Below are 27,069 nucleotides of genomic sequence, written 5' to 3' on the forward strand. Positions count from 1 at the left end.
GATGGGATGACTAACTTAGAAATAATGCATTCTTGACTGGGCTAATGTAGGCTGTGACACCTGGCAAGGCTGTGATTGATGTGAAGAGAAGATAAGGATTGTGTCTTCAAATACAAGACTATAATAGTTCATTGTGATTTATGAGTCTTCCTTTGACATGGGAATGATGTCTAAGGGAGCTGGCTCTTCTCACTATGATAGGTTGTTATGATAATCTTGTGCCTGGATTATGTGTGTAACAAATGGCGCCGAAGAGATGAGACCAACCCCCTGCATCAACGGATTGGCTGAGAAAGTTTAAACCACTCAAGTCTTTACTCTAATTGGCCAGCAGAGAAGTGGGAAACTTCCTCTGTCTAGTATTTGGGTATTGTTTCTGGAGCAATGTGTTAGTTCTCTGGAGTGTCCTGCGAGGCATATCAGAGAGTCCGTATATACGAAACATCATATTTACCATTGAAGGTTTTTGCATTAATTAAAATAACTAGTATACCTTAGAAGTCGTGTTGACCTCTTTTGTTCCTAATACCAGATTTGAATTGACGCGACATTGACATTATCTAGTGGGAACCTCTAGCTAGCTAGCTAGCTAGCTACCTACAATCTGGCTAAAGTGTTGCGCAATATTGGAGGAAAAGTTGATTGATTATTGTGCTTGATTATCCAAGTACTAGTTGTTTGACAAATATGCATTGGGCATCAAAATGATATCCCGAATAATTTTAAAACATATGGTTCAGAGGTTCAAGAGTTTTACTCCTGAGTTCAGGCTCACGAGTGGGATTGTTGCTGTCATTATAGTATCATTTGTTTTGTTTACTGTCACTACATATTTCGGTTTATCAGAGGATGTCTTCAGTCTTGGAACGACAGTTTTTGGCAATGGGCATGGTAAGTTAGCTAGGAGGGTCTGAGTGAATCAACAGTTATATATGCTCAGTAGCTACTTTGAATGAGAGTGTTGTAACGTTAGCTAGCTTGCTAAAACTTATAGCTAATGTAACAGATGGTGCCAGTAGGCTACAGCAGCAGGCTAGAGCACAACACACCAGTGCAGCTTATGTCTGTCAACCCTATAATTTATGTTTTAATAATTTCCTCTTCCTTTGCAGTGCACAAGCTCCTCACATACTCCTTCCACCACAAGACAGTGACCCAGCTACTCCTCAGTATTGGGGTTCTGGTGCCCCTCTGTGGAGGCATTGAGAAGAATGTGGGCACTGTTCGGTTCCTCCTCATGTTTCTGCTGCTCTCTATCAGCACAGGGGTGTTGTACACCATACTGGGTCTGCTACTGTTTGGTGCATCTGCCCAGAACCAGGTGGAGGGGTTCATTCCAGTGTCCCTCTCCCTTATGGGTATGGCCACAGTGCACTCCCGTATGGTTAAGGGCTTTCTTTTCGGGGTCACTGTACCCATGTTAGCCCTGCCCTGGCTGTTTCTGTTCATCATAACACTTTTGGTCCCACACACTGTCTTCCTTTGCAATCCCATCGCCATCATCGCAGGGGGGATCTGTATCCTTACTCCAACCTCATTGTGGTTCAAAATAACTGATACACTCCTCTGCAGTATGTCACAGCTTTATAAGTGTGCTTAGTAGTGTAGTTAAGTGGTAATAGGTTATAGGTGTTGTATATGAATCCTGCTACTGAACATTATGGCATGTTTGTTTAGAAAAAATATTGCATCACTGCGTCACACATTCTCCTTAACGTGCACTGGTGAAACAGACGGAAAGGGCTGGCTCTCACTTCTGGACATGTCCGATGCCAGGGCATCAGTGCTGGACAAGAAGATGCCTTTCAGGCTGCTGAGGAACATTGGTGTCCTGTATGTCCCTGCATCAACAGAGGAGAGAAGGAAGACGGTCCACCCACCGTGAGTACTGAGAAAGCACCAGACATATCATTTATCAGACAAGACAAGAGGTCATTAAATAACAATTACTGTGTGCAAGCCAGAGCACATAATGTTCTACAGTATAATGAGGTGCAGTTATAATTGATGATCCTCAGCTGTAATTTAATACTGTACAATAGGCACCTAGTGGTCCCCCATGATTAGATAGAGAATCACTGGTATAGATAGGCTCTCTGAAATCTGTCCACGTTCTCATTGATTGCAGAATCATTCCAACCCCAGGCTCCTACCCAGTCCAAGCCTACGCTCCAGTGTCCTTTACCTCCAACCTACAGGCTACCGAGACCACACCAAAGACATTTGAAGGCTGGGCCCACTCCTACTATACACAGGGGAGCCCTGTTCAGCTCTCAGGTTATTACGGACACAACCATGGATATGGCCTCAAGCATAGCTTTGGGCCAAGTCACGGACATAGTCACGAACACAGCTTCGGCCATGGACTCAGTCATGGGCATGCATCTGCCTCTCAAACCAGCAGTCACTGGGCTCCAGTGGCTCAACATCCACATTCTCAACATTCCCACCTCAGTCCACTGTCTGTGTCTGTCAGTGCCCCCCAGAGTTTCACAGCAAAAATGCCGGAGTCACTGCCAGAATCTGTGATGGTGTCAAGGTTGAGTGTAGAGGCTTCGTACTAACGTCTTTAGTGAAGACAAAAAAGAACAAGCCAAACACGGCTAAATACAACCTGGCAGGCAAGCGAACTTTACGCACACCGGTAAAGTACAAACTAAAGGCACACACTGTGTGGAACTCTCTTCAAAAACAACACAGAGAGAATAAACGAACTAGCATCCCAAAATGACACGAACAAAACAACAAACGATAACGTGACGTCCAAAGGTGCAAAACACAAACCTACACAGGAAGAAGATCCCACCAACACTGTGGGAAAACTGGCTGCTTAAGTATGGTCCCCAATCAGAGACAACAAGCAACAGCTGATACCCGTTGCCTCTGATTGAGAACCACACTGGCCAACATAGAAATACTAAACTAGAACGAAAACTCACACCCTGGCTCAACATACTAGAGTCCCCAGAGCCAGGGCGTGACAGATGGTTCACCCAGGAGCACCTGTGTCTTCACTGACAGACTGATGACTTCAATCCGTAACGGCAAAACTCGCTATAGCTCGATTGAAATTTAAAGGCAATGTTCTGGAGAGGGCAGGGCCCGTAGGGCTTCAGCCAGGGTCCAGGGTGCTGAGGTCACAAGAGGAGAAAGGCCAGTCTGGCCAGACACAGGACCAGAGACTTTCCCTGGGCTCTGTAATACCAGAAACAACAAACAAACTGTCAGGACAGTGCTATGTTATACACAATCTCTAGATATACTGTATAACTAATCGATAAATACATTAGATACATGACTACACTCAATAAGTAAGAGTAACTTACAAAGCGCTGGACTTCATACTTCTTTTTTTCAAGCTTGAGGAGCCTGTTCTTGGCTATGCTGGTCTTCATTTCTGCCATGCTCTCTACCATTTTGGCCATCTCTCCAGTGCATTTCTTGAAGGCCACTTTCAACCTTTCCAAGTCATTCAGCCAACTGTCCAAGTCTACTGCCTCAAGATCTCTTTCGCTGCAGTTTCTCTTCATCACTTGGATCAGTGCCCTCAACTTCTCGCCCCTCCTCCCTTTGTCTTCCCTATTCACATCTTCATCCCTCAGTCTTTCCTCCTTCCTCCTCCCCATCCACTTCTCAATCCAGGCTCTGAAGCATCCCTCATTCTTCTTCTGCCTCTCTTGGTTGATGTCCAGACCGTCATTGACCGTCTTCAGGCCTTCCTCCAGGTCAAGCTCTATGGAGGCCAGGTTTTCTTTAATTCTCCTCAGGCTCTCCTCGTTGGTGTTGGTCCACTGTGTCTTCTTGTCCAGCTGCTGCCTGCAGGGCCGGACAGTAGGGACCACCTCCATCTGGCGTGACACCTTCTTCAGGGCACTCACAGAGGCAGGGAGAGGGATGTTGGGTTTGGTCACAATAATTTGTACAGACATAGAGTCAAACAATTGAGATGTGACACACACTAGTGATGCGCGGGTTGACTCATAACCAGAAGTCCTGCGGTTATATCCACAGGGCGGGGGATTTAGGGTCATGAAATATTGTTGAATAAACAGAAAACAATACCGTATTTTCCGCACTATAAGGCGCACCGGAGTATAAGCCGCAGCAGCTAAATTGAATGATATTGAATGATGTGTACATATATAAGCCGCACTGGACTATAAGCCGCAGGTGTTTTAATGTTTAATTACCATATGTAAGGGTTCGTGCACAGAGGGGATTGTCGGGAAAGAGACAAACTGTCTCGCTCTCGTAATGTCTGTCTGTCTTGCTCTCGTTCTGTCTCTCGTACCACTCTCGGTTCCACTTTTACTTTTGCGCGCTACCTGTCTCACTCTTTTCCGGCCCTCCAGCTTTTCCTGCTGGAGCCCGCCGCTTAAAGGTGGGGGGCGCGGACCGGTCATAGAGCCCATAGAGTTAAAGTTGGTGGACTGTAACCTGTAAAATCCATAGATTTAGGAGGTCTTCTAGTGGCCGTTAGCTGTAAAAATCCATAGATTAGCCGCACCGTTATATAAGCCGCAGGGTCGAAAAATGGGAAAAAAGGCACGGCTTATAGTCCGAAAATTACGGTACATTAAAAAATCCATAAATGTATAATTATTGTGCAAGTTATATCTATAGGCTATTTGGCATTAGTGCGTAAGCCTAAACTTTAGGGCATAACTTGACGCGCGCCAGATAGACTACACACCAATCACCAAACGCTTTAATTCAATAAGAGAAAAGCTACGAAATGGAAAGTTGAAAATAAAGAAGGGACGGCCAGAAAAGTAATGTTTGGAAAATATTTGGTGAAGTGTTAAAAGAGGATGATGGCAGTGCCTATGTTATGTGTGATGATTGTGAGGCACTATAGAAATTCGACAGTCACAAGAGGGGGATTCAAATAGGCCTATGGCACGTCAAGGGAACAAACAGCCTACTGTTCAGATGGATTAAATGGAAACTGAAATCTGGACACTGACTGTAGATCTTTAACCTCTCACAGTCTTAATATTAACTCCTGCAGAATTAAGCATTTCTTGCAGTAAAATGATAGGCTACACCAAATGTAGGCTTTATTTTGACACGGGAACAGCAGTGGAGAAATATGATTTCTTTCAGCATCTTGAGGGAATGCGAATGCGCAGCTAGGGACTGCTTTATCAGCATCCTAAAAGCTGATAATATTTCAACCACATAAAATGTGCATCCAAGCCGAACTGAAATCTTATCAGAAACATGTCTGGTCGTTTTCAACCCGTCAAACTGATGTCATTTGGAAATTTTGCACAGAAAATGTTTCCCTTTTTTTCTTAAGTTATTGCATTTTCTTCTTGATCCCTAAAAGTTTTTGGTTTATTTAGTCTTCTATCTAATTATAGACAAGTTGACTAACAAATAGCCTACCAAAATGTTGGAAGTTATAAGCAGAAACATATCCAAATTAGGCATAAAAAAATCCTGCACCCCCTGCTAAGAAATCGTTCTGACGGTGTTCTATATTTGCGGGTTAGGGTCAGGTGCGGGCCTCAGATTTTCACTTTATCACATATAGTCGGGCGGTTGCGGATGGGTTATTAGCAATTGCGGGTGGGTTCGGTTGAACAAACAGCTGACCCGCGCACCACTAACACACACACACACACACACACGTAAAAGCCTACCAGTCGAGGGTCCTTCAGTGAAGCCCTTTTCTCAGTGGTTCCTTTGAAGGCCCTGGACTGTCCTCAGCAGAGGCATCATTGCCATTATCACGCTGTGTGTCAGAGAGCTAGTTGGTCATAGTCCATTCTCCACATTCAGTCAAAGAGTTACTCAAATACATGCTGCAGAACATACCAGAAAGTCTGACTCATCGAAGGAGTGGAGAGAAAGATCGTCGTCCTCTACCATATCCCTCACTTTAAGCCTTGTCACCTTTCCATCCTCCTCATCCTTCACTTTCAGCGGTGGTGTCCTCCTTTCATGATCCTCATCATCAGACTGTGTATCAGAGTCAACTAGTCAGAGACTATTCTCCTTACAGGGATGTCACTCAACAAAGACATGGTGTACAACTGTCTTACCTCAGATTCACAGTCAGTGAAGGAGTAGATAGAGATGTCATCAGAGTTGGAGGATGAGATCACCACATCATAATTTCTATCCATCAGCCGAGTCACCCTTCCAGACTGAGGAGACAGACAAAGCCATGTACTTAGGGCAGCCATAGAATACACTGGCATTGACTGTCAAGAAAATGTTGAATATTTAGGCAATCCAACATAGTTGTACAAGTAGTGAGTAATTTATGGGTAATTGAAAATGCAAGTGTATTGAAATGCAATAAATGCAACTCCCATAACATTAGGGATGGGGCTAAAGACTTTCCATACTGTAGGATTCTTTAGCATTTCTAATGAATGATTGTCAATTCAACCAAGCCAACCAAAATGGCCATATGAATCAACAGATTGATCTATCTGTTCTGTCTCTATGGGAACAGCAGAGATGTCTGACCTGGCTAAGAGGCTCTGGATTGATGTCCCATCCATCCCCAGATGTCTGTTCCTGCCCACAGCTCACAATGATTGGCTGTGAACAGTAAAGAAAAAATGTAACACTCTTTTGCTCATTTTGGCCTTGGAAATAACTTGGAAATAAATGATGTAGCTATCAATAAATAATTTAAGTAGCTACTGTTATGTGGTTGATTTGAATGTGACATACAGGCCTTTTGTGGATCTGAGGGGTCTGCACTGAAGTAGACTGTCAAGACAATATTCAATTTCAAATGTGGTTAGATAAGGAGGGATATCTGCACTTGCTTTTATTGTGATAACTGCAGTTTGTACATGCAGCATAACTAATGTTTATGTGTTATTGTTTTCAAGTCAGATTTGGCTTACAGGCCTTGGTCTTCTGCGCACTTTGCCGGTTGGCCACATCACAGAATCAGGGGTGTTCACCCTCACTGGATTAAACTGTCAACACAACACACAATTTAAAAGGTGATAATAAAAACAGAATATATTTTTAATATATATATATATATATATATTTGATATTTACCACATAAGGGCAGCGCCTTAAAGCTCTTTTGATTCTCTCATCATTACGATTCATCTTGCTTTCTGAGGGATACATTTCCATCAACTGATTGGCACAAAACATATCCTGGCACACACACGCATAAAGGCATGTCCCAAATGGCACCCCAGTGCCCATATATTGCACTTATTTTGACCTGAGCCCAATGGGCACAGGTCAAAAGTAGTACACTACAGGGTGCCATTTGGGACCAAAGAATGTAAGAGCCTACCAGACGTTCTAAACTCCAAATCACCTTGTGCAGTGCGCACGGGTCTATCCAACCGTTTCCAATCGTAGTATTTATACTTTGCACAGTGTCAGCTAGGGCAGACTATGCACCTGAAACAACCTGACTGAAGAAAGCGATTGTACTGATGATATCAAAGCTGAACACAGTTTATGTAGTGAATTTATGCTTGGTTACGTCACAATAGGTCACAGTTTCATGGCCGCGCATAATACGTCACAGGAAAGGCTTGTATGGGACTGGACTGGTGGTATCTCCCCCTGGTCGTAATTTATAACTGTCAAATAAAATCTATCTAGCTATCTAACTCAAATGGCTGTTGAGGACTCTTTGATCATCACATTTGAGGCACATGTCAGCAGGTGGCAGTGTCTTCAAATGCAGCACTTGATGATTTGTGCAACAGTTGAGGAACTTTGTGGTTGTGACGAATCCAAATGCGGAAGTCCAGTACATTTGTTTTTGCTTAGCAAGCTTGCCCGCCTATTTCTACAATTCATCTTCTTAAACTCGGATTTTAAACTTAACCACACTGCTAACCTTATGCCCAACCTTAAATTAAGACAAAAAGCCTATTTTTGTTTTCATGAATTTTTTACGATAAAGCCTATTTGTACTTTGTGGCTGTGTTATCTAGTGGGAACCTCTAGCTAGCTAGCTAGCTACCTACAATCTGGCTAAAGTGTTGCGCAATATTGGAGGAAAAGTTGATTGATTATTGTGCTTGATTATCCAAGTACTAGTTTGACAAATATGCATTGGGCATCAAAATGATATCCCGAATAGTTTTAAAACATATGGTTCAGAGGTTCAAGAGTTTTACTCCTGAGTTCAGGCTCACGAGTGGGATTGTTGCTGTCATTATAGTATCATTTGTTTTGTTTACTGTCACTACATATTTCGGTTTATCAGAGGATGTCTTCAGTCTTGGAACGACAGTTTTTGGCAATGGGCATGGTAAGTTAGCTAGGAGGGTCTGAGTGAATCAACAGTTATATATGCTCAGTAGCTACTTTGAATGAGAGTGTTGTAACGTTAGCTAGCTTGTTAAAATGGTGGTACTCTGTAGCTCAGCTGGTAGAGCACGGCGCTTGTAACGCCAAGGTAGTGGGTTCGATCCCTGGGACCACCCATACACAAAAATGTATGCACGCATGACTGTATGTCGCTTTGGATAAAAGCGTCTGCTAAATGGCATATTATTATTATTATTAAAACGTATAGCTAATGTAACAGATGGTGCCAGTAGGCTACAGCAGCAGGCTACAGCACAACACACCAGTGCAGCTTATGTCTGTCAACCCTATAATTTATGTTTTAATAATTTCCTCTTCCTTTGCAGTGCACAAGCTCCTCACATACTCCTTCCACCACAAGACAGTGACCCAGCTACTCCTCAGTATTGGGGTTCTGGTGCCCCTCTGTGGAGGCATTGAGAAGAATGTGGGCACTGTTCGGTTCCTCCTCATGTTTCTGCTGCTCTCTATCAGCACAGGGGTGTTGTACACCATACTGGGTCTGCTACTGTTTGGTGCATCTGCCCAGAACCAGGTGGAGGGGTTCATTCCAGTGTCCCTCTCCCTTATGGGTATGGCCACAGTGCACTCCCGTATGGTTAAGGGCTTTCTTTTCGGGGTCACTGTACCCATGTTAGCCCTGCCCTGGCTGTTTCTGTTCATCATAACACTTTTGGTCCCACACACTGTCTTCCTTTGCAATGCCATCGCCATCATCGCAGGGGGGATCTGTATCCTTACTCCAACCTCATTGTGGTTCAAAATAACTCATACACTCCTCTGCAGTATGTCACAGCTTTATAAGTGTGCTTAGTAGTGTAGTTAAGTAGTAATAGGTTATAGGTGTTGTATATGAATCCTGCTACTGAACATTACGGCATGTTTGTTTAGAAAAAATATTGCATCACTGCGTCACACATTCTCCTTAACGTGCACTGGTGAAACAGACGGAAAGGGCTGGCTCTCACTTCTGGACATGTCCGATGCCAGGGCATCAGTGCTGGACAAGAAGATGCCTTTCAGGCTGCTGAGGAACATTGGTGTCCTGTATGTCCCTGCATCAACAGAGGAGAGAAGGAAGACGGTCCACCCACCGTGAGTACTGAGAAAGCACCAGACATATCATTTATCAGACAAGACAAGAGGTCATTAAATAACAATTACTGTGTGCAAGCCAGAGCACATAATGTTCTACAGTATAATGAGGTGCAGTTATAATTGATGATCCTCAGCTGTAATTTAATACTGTACAATAGGCACCTAGTGGTCCCCCATGATTAGATAGAGAATCACTGGTATAGATAGGCTCTCTGAAATCTGTCCACGTTCTCATTGATTGCAGAATCATTCCAACCCCAGGCTCCTACCCAGTCCAAGCCTACGCTCCAGTGTCCTTTACCTCCAACCTACAGGCTACCGAGACCACACCAAAGACATTTGAAGGCTGGGCCCACTCCTACTATACACAGGGGAGCCCTGTTCAGCTCTCAGGTTATTACGGACACAACCATGGATATGGCCTCAAGCATAGCTTTGGGCCAAGTCACGGACATAGTCACGAACATGGACACAGCTGCAGCCACAGCCAAGGTCATGGACATAGTCACGAACACAGCTTCGGCCATGGACTCAGTCATGGGCATGCATCTGCCTCTCAAACCAGCAGTCACTGGGCTCCAGTGGCTCAACATCCACATTCTCAACATTCCCACCTCAGTCCACTGTCTGTGTCTGTCAGTGCCCCCCAGAGTTTCACAGCAAAAATGCCGGAGTCACTGCCAGAATCTGTGATGGTGTCAAGGTTGAGTGTAGAGGCTTCGTACTAACGTCTTTAGTGAAGACAAAAAAGAACAAGCCAAACACGGCTAAATACAACCTGGCAGGCAAGCGAACTTTACGCACACCGGTAAAGTACAAACTAAAGGCACACACTGTGTGGAACTCTCTTCAAAAACAACACAGAGAGAATAAATGAACTAGCATCCCAAAATGACACGAACAAAACAACAAACGATAACGTGACGTCCAAAGGTGCAAAACACAAACCTACACAGGAAGAAGATCCCACCAACACTGTGGGAAAACTGGCTGCTTAAGTATGGTCCCCAATCAGAGACAACAAGCAACAGCTGATACCCGTTGCCTCTGATTGAGAACCACACTGGCCAACATAGAAATACTAAACTAGAACGAAAACAAACGAAAACTCACACCCTGGCTCAACATACTAGAGTCCCCAGAGCCAGGGCGTGACAGATGGTTCACCCAGGAGCACCTGTGTCTTCACTGACAGACTGATGACTTCAATCCGTAACGGCATAACTCGCTATAGCTCGATTGAAATTTAAAGGCAATGTTCTGGAGAGGGCAGGGCCCGTAGGGCTTCAGCCAGGGTCCAGGGTGCTGAGGTCACAAGAGGAGAAAGGCCAGTCTGGCCAGACACAGGACCAGAGACTTTCCCTGGGCTCTGTAATACCAGAAACAACAAACAAACTGTCAGGACAGTGCTATGTTATACACAATCTCTAGATATACTGTATAACTAATCGATAAATACATTAGATACATGACTACACTCAATAAGTAAGAGTAACTTACAAAGCGCTGGACTTCATACTTCTTTTTTTCAAGCTTGAGGAGCCTGTTCTTGGCTATGCTGGTCTTCATTTCTGCCATGCTCTCTACCATTTTGGCCATCTCTCCAGTGCATTTCTTAAAGGCCACTTTCAACCTTTCCAAGTCATTCAGCCAACTGTCCAAGTCTACTGCCTCAAGATCTCTTTCGCTGCAGTTTCTCTTCATCACTTGGATCAGTGCCCTCAACTTCTCGCCCCTCCTCCCTTTGTCTTCCCTATTCCCATCTTCATCCCTCAGTCTTTCCTCCTTCCTCCTCCCCATCCACTTCTCAATCCAGGCTCTGAAGCATCCCTCATTCTTCTTCTGCCTCTCTTGGTTGATGTCCAGACCGTCATTGACCGTCTTCAGGCCTTCCTCCAGGTCAAGCTCTATGGAGGCCAGGTTTTCTTTAATTCTCCTCAGGCTCTCCTCGTTGGTGTTGGTCCACTGTGTCTTCTTGTCCAGCTGCTGCCTGCAGGGCCGGACAGTAGGGACCACCTCCATCTGGCGTGACACCTTCTTCAGGGCACTCACAGAGGCAGGGAGAGGGATGTTGGGTTTGGTCACAATAATTTGTACAGACATAGAGTCAAACAATTGAGATGTGACACACACTAGTGATGCGCGGGTTGACTCATAACCAGAAGTCCCGCGGTTATATCCACAGGGCGGGGGATTTAGGGTCATGAAATATTGTTGAATAAACAGAAAACAATACCGTATTTTCCGCACTATAAGGCGCACCGGAGTATAAGCCGCAGCAGCTAAATTGAATGATATTGAATGATGTGTACATATATAAGCCGCACTGGACTATAAGCCGCAGGTGTTTTAATGTTTAATTACCATATGTAAGGGTTCGTGCACAGAGGGGATTGTCGGGAAAGAGACAAACTGTCTCGCTCTCGTAATGTCTGTCTGTCTTGCTCTCGTTCTGTCTCTCGTACCACTCTCGGTTCCACTTTTACTTTTGCGCGCTACCTGTATCACTCTTTGCCGGCCCTCCATCTTTTCCTGCTGGAGCCCGCCGCTTAAAGGTGGGGGGCGCGGACCGGTCATAGAGCCCATAGAGTTAAAGTTGGTGGACTGTAACCTGTAAAATCCATAGATGTAGGAGGTCTTCTAGTGGCCGTTAGCTGTAAAAATCCATAGATTAGCCGCACCGTTATATAAGCCGCAGGGTCGAAAAATGGGGAAAAAGGCGCGGCTTATAGTCCGAAAATTACGGTACATTAAAAAATCCATAAATGTATAATTATTGTGCAAGTTATATCTATAGGCTATTTGGCATTAGTGCGTAAGCCTAAACTTTAGGGCATAACTTGACGCGCGCCAGATAGACTACACACCAATCACCAAACGCTTTAATTCAATAAGAGAAAAGCTACGAAATGGAAAGTTGAAAATAAAGAAGGGACGGCCAGAAAAGTAATGTTTGGAAAAGATTTGGTGAAGTGTTAAAAGAGGATGATGGCAGTGCCTATGTTATGTGTGATGATTGTGAGGCACTATAGAAATTCGACAGTCACAAGAGGGGGATTCAAATAGGCCTATGGCACGTCATGGGAACAAACAGCCTACTGTTCAGATGGGTTAAATGGAAACTGAAATCTGGACACTGACTGTAGATCTTTAACCTCTCACAGTCTTAATATTAACTCCTGCAGAATTAAGCATTTCTTGCAGTAAAATGATAGGCTACACCAAATGTAGGCTTTATTTTGACACGGGAACAGCAGTGGAGAAATATGATTTCTTTCAGCATCTTGAGGGAATGCGAATGCGCAGCTAGGGACTGCTTTATCAGCATCCTAAAAGCTGATAATATTTCAACCACATAAAATGTGCATCCAAGCCGAACTGAAATCTTATCAGAAACATGTCTGGTCGTTTTCAACCCGTCAAACTGATGTCATTTGGAAATTTTGCACAGAAAATGTTTCCCTTTTTTTCTTAAGTTATTGCATTTTCTTCTTGATCCCTAAAAGTTGTTGGTTTATTTAGTCTTCTATCTAATTATAGACAAGTTGACTAACAAATAGCCTACCAAAATGTTGGAAGTTATAAGCAGAAACATATCCAAATTAGGCATAAAAAAATCCTGCACCCCCTGCTAAGAAATCGTTCTGACGGTGTTCTATATTTGCGGGTTAGGGTCAGGTGCGGGCCTCAGATTTTCACTTTATCACATATAGTCGGGCGGTTGCGGATGGGTTATTAGCAATTGCGGGTGGGTTCGGTTGAACAAACAGCTGACCCGCGCACCACTAACACACACACACACACACACACGTAAAAGCCTACCAGTCGAGGGTCCTTCAGTGAAGCCCCTTTTCTCAGTGGTTCCTTTGAAGGCCCTGGACTGTCCTCAGCAGAGGCATCATTGCCATTATCACGCTGTGTGTCAGAGAGCTAGTTGGTCATAGTCCATTCTCCACATTCAGTCAAAGAGTTACTCAAATACATGCTGCAGAACATACCAGAAAGTCTGACTCATCGAAGGAGTGGAGAGAAAGATCGTCGTCCTCTACCATATCCCTCACTTTAAGCCTTGTCACCTTTCCATCCTCCTCATCCTTCACTTTCAGTGGTGGTGTCCTCCTTTCATGATCCTCATCATCAGACTGTGTATCAGAGTCAACTAGTCAGAGACTATTCTCCTTACAGTGATGTCACTCAACAAAGACATGGTGTACAACTGTCTTACCTCAGATTCACAGTCAGTGAAGGAGTAGATAGAGATGTCATCAGAGTTGGAGGATGAGATCACCACATCATAATTTCTATCCATCAGCCGAGTCACCCTTCCAGACTGAGGAGACAGACAAAGCCATGTACTTAGGGCAGCCATAGAATACACTGGCATTGACTGTCAAGAAAATGTTGAATATTTAGGCAATCCAACATAGTTGTACAAGTAGTGAGTAATTTATGGGTAATTGAAAATGCAAGTGTATTGAAATGCAATAAATGCAACTCCCATAACATTAGGGATGGGGCTAAAGACTTTCCATACTGTAGGATTCTTTAGCATTTCTAATGAATGATTGTCAATTCAACCAAGCCAACCAAAATGGCCATATGAATCAACAGATTGATCTATCTGTTCTGTCTCTATGGGAACAGCAGAGATGTCTGACCTGGCTAAGAGGCTCTGGATTGATGTCCCATCCATCCCCAGATGTCTGTTCCTGCCCACAGCTCACAATGATTGGCTGTGAACAGTAAAGAAAAAATGTAACACTCTTTTGCTCATTTTGGCCTTGGAAATAACTTGGAAATAAATGATGTAGCTATCAATAAATAATTTAAGTAGCTACTGTTATGTGGTTGATTTGAATGTGACATACAGGCCTTTTGTGGATCTGAGGGGTCTGCACTGAAGTAGACTGTCAAGACAATATTCAATTTCAAATGTGGTTAGATAAGGAGGGATATCTGCACTTGCTTTTATTGTGATAACTGCAGTTTGTACATGCAGCATAACTAATGTTTATGTGTTATTGTTTTCAAGTCAGATTTGGCTTACAGGCCTTGGTCTTCTGCGCACTTTGCCGGTTGGCCACATCACAGAATCAGGGGTGTTCACCCTCACTGGATTCAACTGTCAACACAACACACAATTTAAAAGGTGATAATAAAAACAGAATATTTTTTTAATATATATATATATATATATATATATTTGATATTTACCACATAAGGGCAGCGCCTTAAAGCTCTTTTGATTCTCTCATCATTACGATTCATCTTGCTTTCTGAGGGATACATTTCCATCAACTGATTGGCACAAAACATATCCTGGCACACACACGCATAAAGGCATGTCCCAAATGGCACCCCAGTGCCCATATATTGCACTTATTTTGACCTGAGCCCAATGGGCACAGGTCAAAAGTAGTACACTACAGGGTGCCATTTGGGACCAAAGAATGTAAGAGCCTACCAGACGTTCTAAACTCCAAATCACCTTGTGCAGTGCGCACGGGTCTATCCAACCGTTTCCAATCGTAGTATTTATACTTTGCACAGTGTCAGCTAGGGCAGACTATGCACCTGAAACAACCTGACTGAAGAAAGCGATTGTACTGATGATATCAAAGCTGAACACAGTTTATGTAGTGAATTTATGCTTGGTTACGTCACAATAGGTCACAGTTTCATGGCCGCGCATAATACGTCACAGGAAAGGCTTGTATGGGACTGGACTGGTGGTATCTCCCCCTGGTCGTAATTTATAACTGTCAAATAAAATCTATCTAGCTATCTAACTCAAATGGCTGTTGAGGACTCTTTGATCATCACATTTGAGGCACATGTCAGCAGGTGGCAGTGTCTTCAAATGCAGCACTTGATGATTTGTGCAACAGTTGAGGAACTTTGTGGTTGTGACGAATCCAAATGCGGAAGTCCAGTACATTTGTTTTTGCTTAGCAAGCTTGCCCGCCTATTTCTACAATTCATCTTCTTAAACTCGGATTTTAAACTTAACCACACTGCTAACCTTATGCCCAACCTTAAATTAAGACAAAAAGCCTATTTTTGTTTTCATGAATTTTTTACGATAAAGCCTATTTGTACTTTGTGGCTGTGTTATCTAGTGGGAACCTCTAGCTAGCTAGCTAGCTACCTACAATCTGGCTAAAGAGTTGCGCAATATTGGAGGAAAAGTTGATTGATTATTGTGCTTGATTATCCAAGTACTAGTTTGACAAATATGCATTGGGCATCAAAATGATATCCCGAATAGTTTTAAAACATATGGTTCAGAGGTTCAAGAGTTTTACTCCTGAGTTCAGGCTCACGAGTGGGATTGTTGCTGTCATTATAGTATCATTTGTTTTGTTTACTGTCACTACATATTTCGGTTTATCAGAGGATGTCTTCAGTCTTGGAACGACAGTTTTTGGCAATGGGCATGGTAAGTTAGCTAGGAGGGTCTGAGTGAATCAACAGTTATATATGCTCAGTAGCTACTTTGAATGAGAGTGTTGTAACGTTAGCTAGCTTGTTAAAATGGTGGTACTCTGTAGCTCAGCTGGTAGAGCACGGCGCTTGTAACGCCAAGGTAGTGGGTTCGATCCCTGGGACCACCCATACACAAAAATGTATGCACGCATGACTGTATGTCGCTTTGGATAAAAGCGTCTGCTAAATGGCATATTATTATTATTATTAAAACGTATAGCTAATGTAACAGATGGTGCCAGTAGGCTACAGCAGCAGGCTACAGCACAACACACCAGTGCAGCTTATGTCTGTCAACCCTATAATTTATGTTTTAATAATTTCCTCTTCCTTTGCAGTGCACAAGCTCCTCACATACTCCTTCCACCACAAGACAGTGACCCAGCTACTCCTCAGTATTGGGGTTCTGGTGCCCCTCTGTGGAGGCATTGAGAAGAATGTGGGCACTGTTCGGTTCCTCCTCATGTTTCTGCTGCTCTCTATCAGCACAGGGGTGTTGTACACCATACTGGGTCTGCTACTGTTTGGTGCATCTGCCCAGAACCAGGTGGAGGGGTTCATTCCAGTGTCCCTCTCCCTTATGGGTATGGCCACAGTGCACTCCCGTATGGTTAAGGGCTTTCTTTTCGGGGTCACTGTACCCATGTTAGCCCTGCCCTGGCTGTTTCTGTTCATCATAACACTTTTGGTCCCACACACTGTCTTCCTTTGCAATGCCATCGCCATCATCGCAGGGGGGATCTGTATCCTTACTCCAACCTCATTGTGGTTCAAAATAACTCATACACTCCTCTGCAGTATGTCACAGCTTTATAAGTGTGCTTAGTAGTGTAGTTAAGTAGTAATAGGTTATAGGTGTTGTATATGAATCCTGCTACTGAACATTACGGCATGTTTGTTTAGAAAAAATATTGCATCACTGCGTCACACATTCTCCTTAACGTGCACTGGTGAAACAGACGGAAAGGGCTGGCTCTCACTTCTGGACATGTCCGATGCCAGGGCATCAGTGCTGGACAAGAAGATGCCTTTCAGGCTGCTGAGGAACATTGGTGTCCTGTATGTCCCTGCATCAACAGAGGAGAGAAGGAAGACGGTCCACCCACCGTGAGTACTGAGAAAGCACCAGACATATCATTTATCAGACAAGACAAGAGGTCATTAAATAACAATTACTGTGTGCAAGCCAGAGCACATAATGTTCTACAGTATAATGAGGTGCAGTTATAATTGATGATCCTCAGCTGTAATTTAATACTGTACAATAGGCACCTAGTGGTCCCCCATGATTAGATAGAGAATCACTGGTATAGATAGGCTCTCTGAAATCTGTCCACGTTCTCATTGATTGCAGAATCATTCCAACCCCAGGCTCCTACCCAGTCCAAGCCTACGCTCCAGTGTCCTTTACCTCCAACCTACAGGCTACCGAGACCACACCAAAGACATTTGAAGGCTGGGCCCACTCCTACTATACACAGGGGAGCCCTGTTCAGCTCTCAGGTTATTACGGACACAACCATGGATATGGCCTCAAGCATAGCTTTGGGCCAAGTCACGGACATAGTCACGAACATGGACACAGCTGCAGCCACAGCCAAGGTCATGGACATAGTCACGAACACAGCTTCGGCCATGGACTCAGTCATGGGCATGCATCTGCCTCTCAAACCAGCAGTCACTGGGCTCCAGTGGCTCAACATCCACATTCTCAACATTCCCACCTCAGTCCACTGTCTGTGTCTGTCAGTGCCCCCCAGAGTTTCACAGCAAAAATGCCGGAGTCACTGCCAGAATCTGTGATGGTGTCAAGGTTGAGTGTAGAGGCTTCGTACTAACGTCTTTAGTGAAGACAAAAAAGAACAAGCCAAACACGGCTAAATACAACCTGGCAGGCAAGCGAACTTTACGCACACCGGTAAAGTACAAACTAAAGGCACACACTGTGTGGAACTCTCTTCAAAAACAACACAGAGAGAATAAATGAACTAGCATCCCAAAATGACACGAACAAAACAACAAACGATAACGTGACGTCCAAAGGTGCAAAACACAAACCTACACAGGAAGAAGATCCCACCAACACTGTGGGAAAACTGGCTGCTTAAGTATGGTCCCCAATCAGAGACAACAAGCAACAGCTGATACCCGTTGCCTCTGATTGAGAACCACACTGGCCAACATAGAAATACTAAACTAGAACGAAAACAAACGAAAACTCACACCCTGGCTCAACATACTAGAGTCCCCAGAGCCAGGGCGTGACAGATGGTTCACCCAGGAGCACCTGTGTCTTCACTGACAGACTGATGACTTCAATCCGTAACGGCATAACTCGCTATAGCTCGATTGAAATTTAAAGGCAATGTTCTGGAGAGGGCAGGGCCCGTAGGGCTTCAGCCAGGGTCCAGGGTGCTGAGGTCACAAGAGGAGAAAGGCCAGTCTGGCCAGACACAGGACCAGAGACTTTCCCTGGGCTCTGTAATACCAGAAACAACAAACAAACTGTCAGGACAGTGCTATGTTATACACAATCTCTAGATATACTGTATAACTAATCGATAAATACATTAGATACATGACTACACTCAATAAGTAAGAGTAACTTACAAAGCGCTGGACTTCATACTTCTTTTTTTCAAGCTTGAGGAGCCTGTTCTTGGCTATGCTGGTCTTCATTTCTGCCATGCTCTCTACCATTTTGGCCATCTCTCCAGTGCATTTCTTAAAGGCCACTTTCAACCTTTCCAAGTCATTCAGCCAACTGTCCAAGTCTACTGCCTCAAGATCTCTTTCGCTGCAGTTTCTCTTCATCACTTGGATCAGTGCCCTCAACTTCTCGCCCCTCCTCCCTTTGTCTTCCCTATTCCCATCTTCATCCCTCAGTCTTTCCTCCTTCCTCCTCCCCATCCACTTCTCAATCCAGGCTCTGAAGCATCCCTCATTCTTCTTCTGCCTCTCTTGGTTGATGTCCAGACCGTCATTGACCGTCTTCAGGCCTTCCTCCAGGTCAAGCTCTATGGAGGCCAGGTTTTCTTTAATTCTCCTCAGGCTCTCCTCGTTGGTGTTGGTCCACTGTGTCTTCTTGTCCAGCTGCTGCCTGCAGGGCCGGACAGTAGGGACCACCTCCATCTGGCGTGACACCTTCTTCAGGGCACTCACAGAGGCAGGGAGAGGGATGTTGGGTTTGGTCACAATAATTTGTACAGACATAGAGTCAAACAATTGAGATGTGACACACACTAGTGATGCGCGGGTTGACTCATAACCAGAAGTCCCGCGGTTATATCCACAGGGCGGGGGATTTAGGGTCATGAAATATTGTTGAATAAACAGAAAACAATACCGTATTTTCCGCACTATAAGGCGCACCGGAGTATAAGCCGCAGCAGCTAAATTGAATGATATTGAATGATGTGTACATATATAAGCCGCACTGGACTATAAGCCGCAGGTGTTTTAATGTTTAATTACCATATGTAAGGGTTCGTGCACAGAGGGGATTGTCGGGAAAGAGACAAACTGTCTCGCTCTCGTAATGTCTGTCTGTCTTGCTCTCGTTCTGTCTCTCGTACCACTCTCGGTTCCACTTTTACTTTTGCGCGCTACCTGTATCACTCTTTGCCGGCCCTCCATCTTTTCCTGCTGGAGCCCGCCGCTTAAAGGTGGGGGGCGCGGACCGGTCATAGAGCCCATAGAGTTAAAGTTGGTGGACTGTAACCTGTAAAATCCATAGATGTAGGAGGTCTTCTAGTGGCCGTTAGCTGTAAAAATCCATAGATTAGCCGCACCGTTATATAAGCCGCAGGGTCGAAAAATGGGGAAAAAGGCGCGGCTTATAGTCCGAAAATTACGGTACATTAAAAAATCCATAAATGTATAATTATTGTGCAAGTTATATCTATAGGCTATTTGGCATTAGTGCGTAAGCCTAAACTTTAGGGCATAACTTGACGCGCGCCAGATAGACTACACACCAATCACCAAACGCTTTAATTCAATAAGAGAAAAGCTACGAAATGGAAAGTTGAAAATAAAGAAGGGACGGCCAGAAAAGTAATGTTTGGAAAAGATTTGGTGAAGTGTTAAAAGAGGATGATGGCAGTGCCTATGTTATGTGTGATGATTGTGAGGCACTATAGAAATTCGACAGTCACAAGAGGGGGATTCAAATAGGCCTATGGCACGTCATGGGAACAAACAGCCTACTGTTCAGATGGGTTAAATGGAAACTGAAATCTGGACACTGACTGTAGATCTTTAACCTCTCACAGTCTTAATATTAACTCCTGCAGAATTAAGCATTTCTTGCAGTAAAATGATAGGCTACACCAAATGTAGGCTTTATTTTGACACGGGAACAGCAGTGGAGAAATATGATTTCTTTCAGCATCTTGAGGGAATGCGAATGCGCAGCTAGGGACTGCTTTATCAGCATCCTAAAAGCTGATAATATTTCAACCACATAAAATGTGCATCCAAGCCGAACTGAAATCTTATCAGAAACATGTCTGGTCGTTTTCAACCCGTCAAACTGATGTCATTTGGAAATTTTGCACAGAAAATGTTTCCCTTTTTTTCTTAAGTTATTGCATTTTCTTCTTGATCCCTAAAAGTTGTTGGTTTATTTAGTCTTCTATCTAATTATAGACAAGTTGACTAACAAATAGCCTACCAAAATGTTGGAAGTTATAAGCAGAAACATATCCAAATTAGGCATAAAAAAATCCTGCACCCCCTGCTAAGAAATCGTTCTGACGGTGTTCTATATTTGCGGGTTAGGGTCAGGTGCGGGCCTCAGATTTTCACTTTATCACATATAGTCGGGCGGTTGCGGATGGGTTATTAGCAATTGCGGGTGGGTTCGGTTGAACAAACAGCTGACCCGCGCACCACTAACACACACACACACACACACACGTAAAAGCCTACCAGTCGAGGGTCCTTCAGTGAAGCCCCTTTTCTCAGTGGTTCCTTTGAAGGCCCTGGACTGTCCTCAGCAGAGGCATCATTGCCATTATCACGCTGTGTGTCAGAGAGCTAGTTGGTCATAGTCCATTCTCCACATTCAGTCAAAGAGTTACTCAAATACATGCTGCAGAACATACCAGAAAGTCTGACTCATCGAAGGAGTGGAGAGAAAGATCGTCGTCCTCTACCATATCCCTCACTTTAAGCCTTGTCACCTTTCCATCCTCCTCATCCTTCACTTTCAGTGGTGGTGTCCTCCTTTCATGATCCTCATCATCAGACTGTGTATCAGAGTCAACTAGTCAGAGACTATTCTCCTTACAGTGATGTCACTCAACAAAGACATGGTGTACAACTGTCTTACCTCAGATTCACAGTCAGTGAAGGAGTAGATAGAGATGTCATCAGAGTTGGAGGATGAGATCACCACATCATAATTTCTATCCATCAGCCGAGTCACCCTTCCAGACTGAGGAGACAGACAAAGCCATGTACTTAGGGCAGCCATAGAATACACTGGCATTGACTGTCAAGAAAATGTTGAATATTTAGGCAATCCAACATAGTTGTACAAGTAGTGAGTAATTTATGGGTAATTGAAAATGCAAGTGTATTGAAATGCAATAAATGCAACTCCCATAACATTAGGGATGGGGCTAAAGACTTTCCATACTGTAGGATTCTTTAGCATTTCTAATGAATGATTGTCAATTCAACCAAGCCAACCAAAATGGCCATATGAATCAACAGATTGATCTATCTGTTCTGTCTCTATGGGAACAGCAGAGATGTCTGACCTGGCTAAGAGGCTCTGGATTGATGTCCCATCCATCCCCAGATGTCTGTTCCTGCCCACAGCTCACAATGATTGGCTGTGAACAGTAAAGAAAAAATGTAACACTCTTTTGCTCATTTTGGCCTTGGAAATAACTTGGAAATAAATGATGTAGCTATCAATAAATAATTTAAGTAGCTACTGTTATGTGGTTGATTTGAATGTGACATACAGGCCTTTTGTGGATCTGAGGGGTCTGCACTGAAGTAGACTGTCAAGACAATATTCAATTTCAAATGTGGTTAGATAAGGAGGGATATCTGCACTTGCTTTTATTGTGATAACTGCAGTTTGTACATGCAGCATAACTAATGTTTATGTGTTATTGTTTTCAAGTCAGATTTGGCTTACAGGCCTTGGTCTTCTGCGCACTTTGCCGGTTGGCCACATCACAGAATCAGGGGTGTTCACCCTCACTGGATTCAACTGTCAACACAACACACAATTTAAAAGGTGATAATAAAAACAGAATATTTTTTTAATATATATATATATATATATATATATTTGATATTTACCACATAAGGGCAGCGCCTTAAAGCTCTTTTGATTCTCTCATCATTACGATTCATCTTGCTTTCTGAGGGATACATTTCCATCAACTGATTGGCACAAAACATATCCTGGCACACACACGCATAAAGGCATGTCCCAAATGGCACCCCAGTGCCCATATATTGCACTTATTTTGACCTGAGCCCAATGGGCACAGGTCAAAAGTAGTACACTACAGGGTGCCATTTGGGACCAAAGAATGTAAGAGCCTACCAGACGTTCTAAACTCCAAATCACCTTGTGCAGTGCGCACGGGTCTATCCAACCGTTTCCAATCGTAGTATTTATACTTTGCACAGTGTCAGCTAGGGCAGACTATGCACCTGAAACAACCTGACTGAAGAAAGCGATTGTACTGATGATATCAAAGCTGAACACAGTTTATGTAGTGAATTTATGCTTGGTTACGTCACAATAGGTCACAGTTTCATGGCCGCGCATAATACGTCACAGGAAAGGCTTGTATGGGACTGGACTGGTGGTATCTCCCCCTGGTCGTAATTTATAACTGTCAAATAAAATCTATCTAGCTATCTAACTCAAATGGCTGTTGAGGACTCTTTGATCATCACATTTGAGGCACATGTCAGCAGGTGGCAGTGTCTTCAAATGCAGCACTTGATGATTTGTGCAACAGTTGAGGAACTTTGTGGTTGTGACGAATCCAAATGCGGAAGTCCAGTACATTTGTTTTTGCTTAGCAAGCTTGCCCGCCTATTTCTACAATTCATCTTCTTAAACTCGGATTTTAAACTTAACCACACTGCTAACCTTATGCCCAACCTTAAATTAAGACAAAAAGCCTATTTTTGTTTTCATGAATTTTTTACGATAAAGCCTATTTGTACTTTGTGGCTGTGTTATCTAGTGGGAACCTCTAGCTAGCTAGCTAGCTACCTACAATCTGGCTAAAGAGTTGCGCAATATTGGAGGAAAAGTTGATTGATTATTGTGCTTGATTATCCAAGTACTAGTTTGACAAATATGCATTGGGCATCAAAATGATATCCCGAATAGTTTTAAAACATATGGTTCAGAGGTTCAAGAGTTTTACTCCTGAGTTCAGGCTCACGAGTGGGATTGTTGCTGTCATTATAGTATCATTTGTTTTGTTTACTGTCACTACATATTTCGGTTTATCAGAGGATGTCTTCAGTCTTGGAACGACAGTTTTTGGCAATGGGCATGGTAAGTTAGCTAGGAGGGTCTGAGTGAATCAACAGTTATATATGCTCAGTAGCTACTTTGAATGAGAGTGTTGTAACGTTAGCTAGCTTGTTAAAATGGTGGTCCTCTGTAGCTCAGCTGGTAGAGCACGGCGCTTGTAACGCCAAGGTAGTGGGTTCGATCCCTGGGACCACCCATACACAAAAATGTATGCACGCATGACTGTATGTCGCTTTGGATAAAAGCGTCTGCTAAATGGCATATTATTATTATTATTAAAACGTATAGCTAATGTAACAGATGGTGCCAGTAGGCTACAGCAGCAGGCTACAGCACAACACACCAGTGCAGCTTATGTCTGTCAACCCTATAATTTATGTTTTAATAATTTCCTCTTCCTTTGCAGTGCACAAGCTCCTCACATACTCCTTCCACCACAAGACAGTGACCCAGCTACTCCTCAGTATTGGGGTTCTGGTGCCCCTCTGTGGAGGCATTGAGAAGAATGTGGGCACTGTTCGGTTCCTCCTCATGTTTCTGCTGCTCTCTATCAGCACAGGGGTGTTGTACACCATACTGGGTCTGCTACTGTTTGGTGCATCTGCCCAGAACCAGGTGGAGGGGTTCATTCCAGTGTCCCTCTCCCTTATGGGTATGGCCACAGTGCACTCCCGTATGGTTAAGGGCTTTCTTTTCGGGGTCACTGTACCCATGTTAGCCCTGCCCTGGCTGTTTCTGTTCATCATAACACTTTTGGTCCCACACACTGTCTTCCTTTGCAATGCCATCGCCATCATCGCAGGGGGGATCTGTATCCTTACTCCAACCTCATTGTGGTTCAAAATAACTGATACACTCCTCTGCAGTATGTCACAGCTTTATAAGTGTGCTTAGTAGTGTAGTTAAGTAGTAATAGGTTATAGGTGTTGTATATGAATCCTGCTACTGAACATTACGGCATGTTTGTTTAGAAAAAATATTGCATCACTGCGTCACACATTCTCCTTAACGTGCACTGGTGAAACAGACGGAAAGGGCTGGCTCTCACTTCTGGACATGTCCGATGCCAGGGCATCAGTGCTGGACAAGAAGATGCCTTTCAGGCTGCTGAGGAACATTGGTGTCCTGTATGTCCCTGCATCAACAGAGGAGAGAAGGAAGACGGTCCACCCACCGTGAGTACTGAGAAAGCACCAGACATATCATTTATCAGACAAGACAAGAGGTCATTAAATAACAATTACTGTGTGCAAGCCAGAGCACATAATGTTCTACAGTATAATGAGGTGCAGTTATAATTGATGATCCTCAGCTGTAATTTAATACTGTACAATAGGCACCTAGTGGTCCCCCATGATTAGATAGAGAATCACTGGTATAGATAGGCTCTCTGAAATCTGTCCACGTTCTCATTGATTGCAGAATCATTCCAACCCCAGGCTCCTACCCAGTCCAAGCCTACGCTCCAGTGTCCTTTACCTCCAACCTACAGGCTACCGAGACCACACCAAAGACATTTGAAGGCTGGGCCCACTCCTACTATACACAGGGGAGCCCTGTTCAGCTCTCAGGTTATTACGGACACAACCATGGATATGGCCTCAAGCATAGCTTTGGGCCAAGTCACGGACATAGTCACGAACATGGACACAGCTGCAGCCACAGCCAAGGTCATGGACATAGTCACGAACACAGCTTCGGCCATGGACATAGTCATGGGCATGCATCTGCCTCTCAAACCAGCAGTCACTGGGCTCCAGTGGCTCAACATCCACATTCTCAACATTCCCACCTCAGTCCACTGTCTGTGTCTGTCAGTGCCCCCCAGAGTTTCACAGCAAAAATGCCAGAGTCACTGCCAGAATCTGTAATGGTTCACCCAGGAGCACCTGTGTCTTCACTGACAGATTGATGACTTCAATCTGTAACGGCAAAACTCGCTATAGCTCGATTGAAATTTAAAGGCAATGTTCGAAGACCGGAAATTACATTTACATTTCAAGCGTGCTATTTTCAGCAATCACAATCCTTGTAAAAACGTCAACTCTTGGTATAACTAATAACATAAAAAAAATACAAATGTCAGTGTGGTTATAAGCCGCTATAGCTCTGAACTACGGCGATACGGATTTAATCGAGCCCATAGTTGTCATTCAATGTGTTTTCTGTCTCATGTTATACATTGAGATGTAATATGCTTGGACAAGTGGTTTGAGGCAGTACTTGAAGGTCCACTTTTTCTTCACTGATGTTTTTGGTTTTAATATACAAGCAGGCTCTGAATGTTCAAGGTCAAATCAATGCAAGAAGGGTTTGATTGTCAGTTGATTGTAAGACCACTCCTTTTGGCTTGTGTGTTTTGTACTTTGTGTTTTTTTACACATACGGTAGACAAATCTCTTGGTACTCTTGATTTATACAACCTAGATTAAAACAACGTTTTTCAAAACCCTTAGTAAACCAGAACAGTTTTTAGTTCAAACTAAACATTTTTATCACACTAATGTATTATCAGTTTTTCCCCCTTAACTACACTTAACAAAATATAAATGCAACATGTAAAGTGTTGGTCCCATGTTTCATGAGCTGAAATAAAAGATCCCAGAAATTTTCCAAACGTACAAAAAGCTTCTTTCTCTAATTTTGTATACAAATTTGTTTAAATCTCTGTTGGTGAGCATTCGTCCTTTGCCAAGATAATCCATCCACCTGACAGGTGTAGCATATCAAGAAGCTGATTAAACAGCATGATCATTACACAGGTGCTTCTTGTGCTGGGGACAATAAAAGAGGCACTCTAAAATGTGCAGTTTTGTCACACAACACAATGCTACATATGTCTCAAGTTTTGAGGAAGCGTGCAATTGGCATGCTGACTGCAGAAATGTCCACCAGAGATGTTGCGAGAGAATTTAAAATTCATTTCTGTACCATAAGCCGACTCCAACGTCGTTTTAGAGAATTTGGCAGTACGTCCAACCGGCCTCACAACCGCAGATCACGTGTAACCACGCCACCCCAGGACCAGCAGAGTGCCCAATGGTGGCGGTGGGGTTATGATATGGGCAAGCAATGAACAGCAACTTCGCACAGCTGTTGAAGAGTGGCACAACATTCCACAGGCCACAATCAACAGCCTGATCAACTCTATGCGAAGGATATGTGTCGTGCTGCTTGAGGGAAATGGTGGTCACACCAGATACTGTTTGGTTTTCTGATCCACGCACCTACCTTTCTTTTAAGGTATCTGTGTTCTTAGAATAAAATACAAAATAGCATCCACTCACCACTAAATTAGATCCATTACATTCAGTTTGTTTTGCAATGCATCGTTCAAAAATGTTGTAAATTCAGAAGCAGGGGACAAGTGGGTGAGGTGATCAAGAGTGTGGGCTACAAGGGCAGATTATGATGTAATCTTTGGAAAATGAACTAGTCATGCACAGTAAAGAGAAGCCATAAATGACAACCAAGACTAAATAAAGCAAATCAATGATCTCCATTTATTATTTCTTTACAAATGCATGCTTTAAAGTTACTGTTTATATACAAATAGCTATTTTGCATATAAAACTGGATCAAGTGGTAAGAGTCATGTAACACAGGTCAATTTTAAAAAGGCACATTTCTTATTTAAA

At 43.6% G+C, this 27,069-nt stretch overlaps 6 protein-coding genes across 6 annotated transcripts; 3 read left to right on the forward strand and 3 right to left on the reverse strand.

Moving 5' to 3' along the window:
* Positions 1 to 2,409: 2,409 nt before the first annotated feature.
* On the reverse strand, positions 2,410 to 4,734 carry LOC311142192 (uncharacterized protein). Its single transcript, XM_084177787.1, has 2 exons — positions 3,327 to 4,734; positions 2,410 to 3,195 (listed from the first exon to the last, which is right to left on the reverse strand). Exons 1-2 carry the CDS (start codon positions 4,029 to 4,031, stop codon positions 3,073 to 3,075), a joined length of 828 nt encoding a protein of 275 aa, XP_084033913.1. The 5' UTR covers positions 4,032 to 4,734; the 3' UTR covers positions 2,410 to 3,072.
* A 3,014-nt stretch (positions 4,735 to 7,748) lies between these two features.
* Positions 7,749 to 13,946, forward strand: LOC311142865 (rhomboid domain-containing protein 2-like). The gene is made up of 4 exons (XM_084178562.1): positions 7,749 to 8,260; positions 8,646 to 9,050; positions 9,267 to 9,414; positions 9,662 to 13,946. The coding sequence occupies exons 1-4, from the start codon at positions 8,074 to 8,076 to the stop codon at positions 10,143 to 10,145; spliced, it is 1,224 nt and encodes a 407-aa protein (XP_084034688.1). The 5' UTR covers positions 7,749 to 8,073; the 3' UTR covers positions 10,146 to 13,946.
* LOC311142863 (uncharacterized protein) lies at positions 10,664 to 11,622 on the reverse strand (the record flags this gene model as incomplete). The annotated part of the gene is made up of 2 exons (XM_084178560.1): positions 10,664 to 10,786; positions 10,918 to 11,622. 2 exons carry the CDS (start codon positions 11,620 to 11,622, stop codon positions 10,664 to 10,666), a joined length of 828 nt encoding a protein of 275 aa, XP_084034686.1.
* Positions 13,947 to 15,296: 1,350 nt separating the features above from the next.
* LOC311142951 (rhomboid domain-containing protein 2-like) lies at positions 15,297 to 21,542 on the forward strand. The gene is made up of 4 exons (XM_084178717.1): positions 15,297 to 15,856; positions 16,242 to 16,646; positions 16,863 to 17,010; positions 17,258 to 21,542. The coding sequence occupies exons 1-4, from the start codon at positions 15,670 to 15,672 to the stop codon at positions 17,739 to 17,741; spliced, it is 1,224 nt and encodes a 407-aa protein (XP_084034843.1). The 5' UTR covers positions 15,297 to 15,669; the 3' UTR covers positions 17,742 to 21,542.
* Positions 18,260 to 19,218, reverse strand: LOC311142952 (uncharacterized protein; the record flags this gene model as incomplete). Its single annotated transcript, XM_084178718.1, has 2 exons — positions 18,260 to 18,382; positions 18,514 to 19,218. 2 exons carry the CDS (start codon positions 19,216 to 19,218, stop codon positions 18,260 to 18,262), a joined length of 828 nt encoding a protein of 275 aa, XP_084034844.1.
* Positions 21,543 to 22,913: 1,371 nt separating the features above from the next.
* LOC311142559 (rhomboid domain-containing protein 2-like) lies at positions 22,914 to 26,929 on the forward strand. The gene is made up of 4 exons (XM_084178237.1): positions 22,914 to 23,452; positions 23,838 to 24,242; positions 24,459 to 24,606; positions 24,854 to 26,929. The coding sequence occupies exons 1-4, from the start codon at positions 23,266 to 23,268 to the stop codon at positions 25,341 to 25,343; spliced, it is 1,230 nt and encodes a 409-aa protein (XP_084034363.1). The 5' UTR covers positions 22,914 to 23,265; the 3' UTR covers positions 25,344 to 26,929.
* The last annotated feature ends 140 nt before the right edge of the window (positions 26,930 to 27,069 follow it).

Source organism: Coregonus lavaretus (genome assembly GCF_964263955.1).
Source record: "Coregonus lavaretus genome assembly, chromosome: 15".
Lineage (NCBI taxonomy): Eukaryota > Metazoa > Chordata > Actinopteri > Salmoniformes > Salmonidae > Coregonus > Coregonus lavaretus.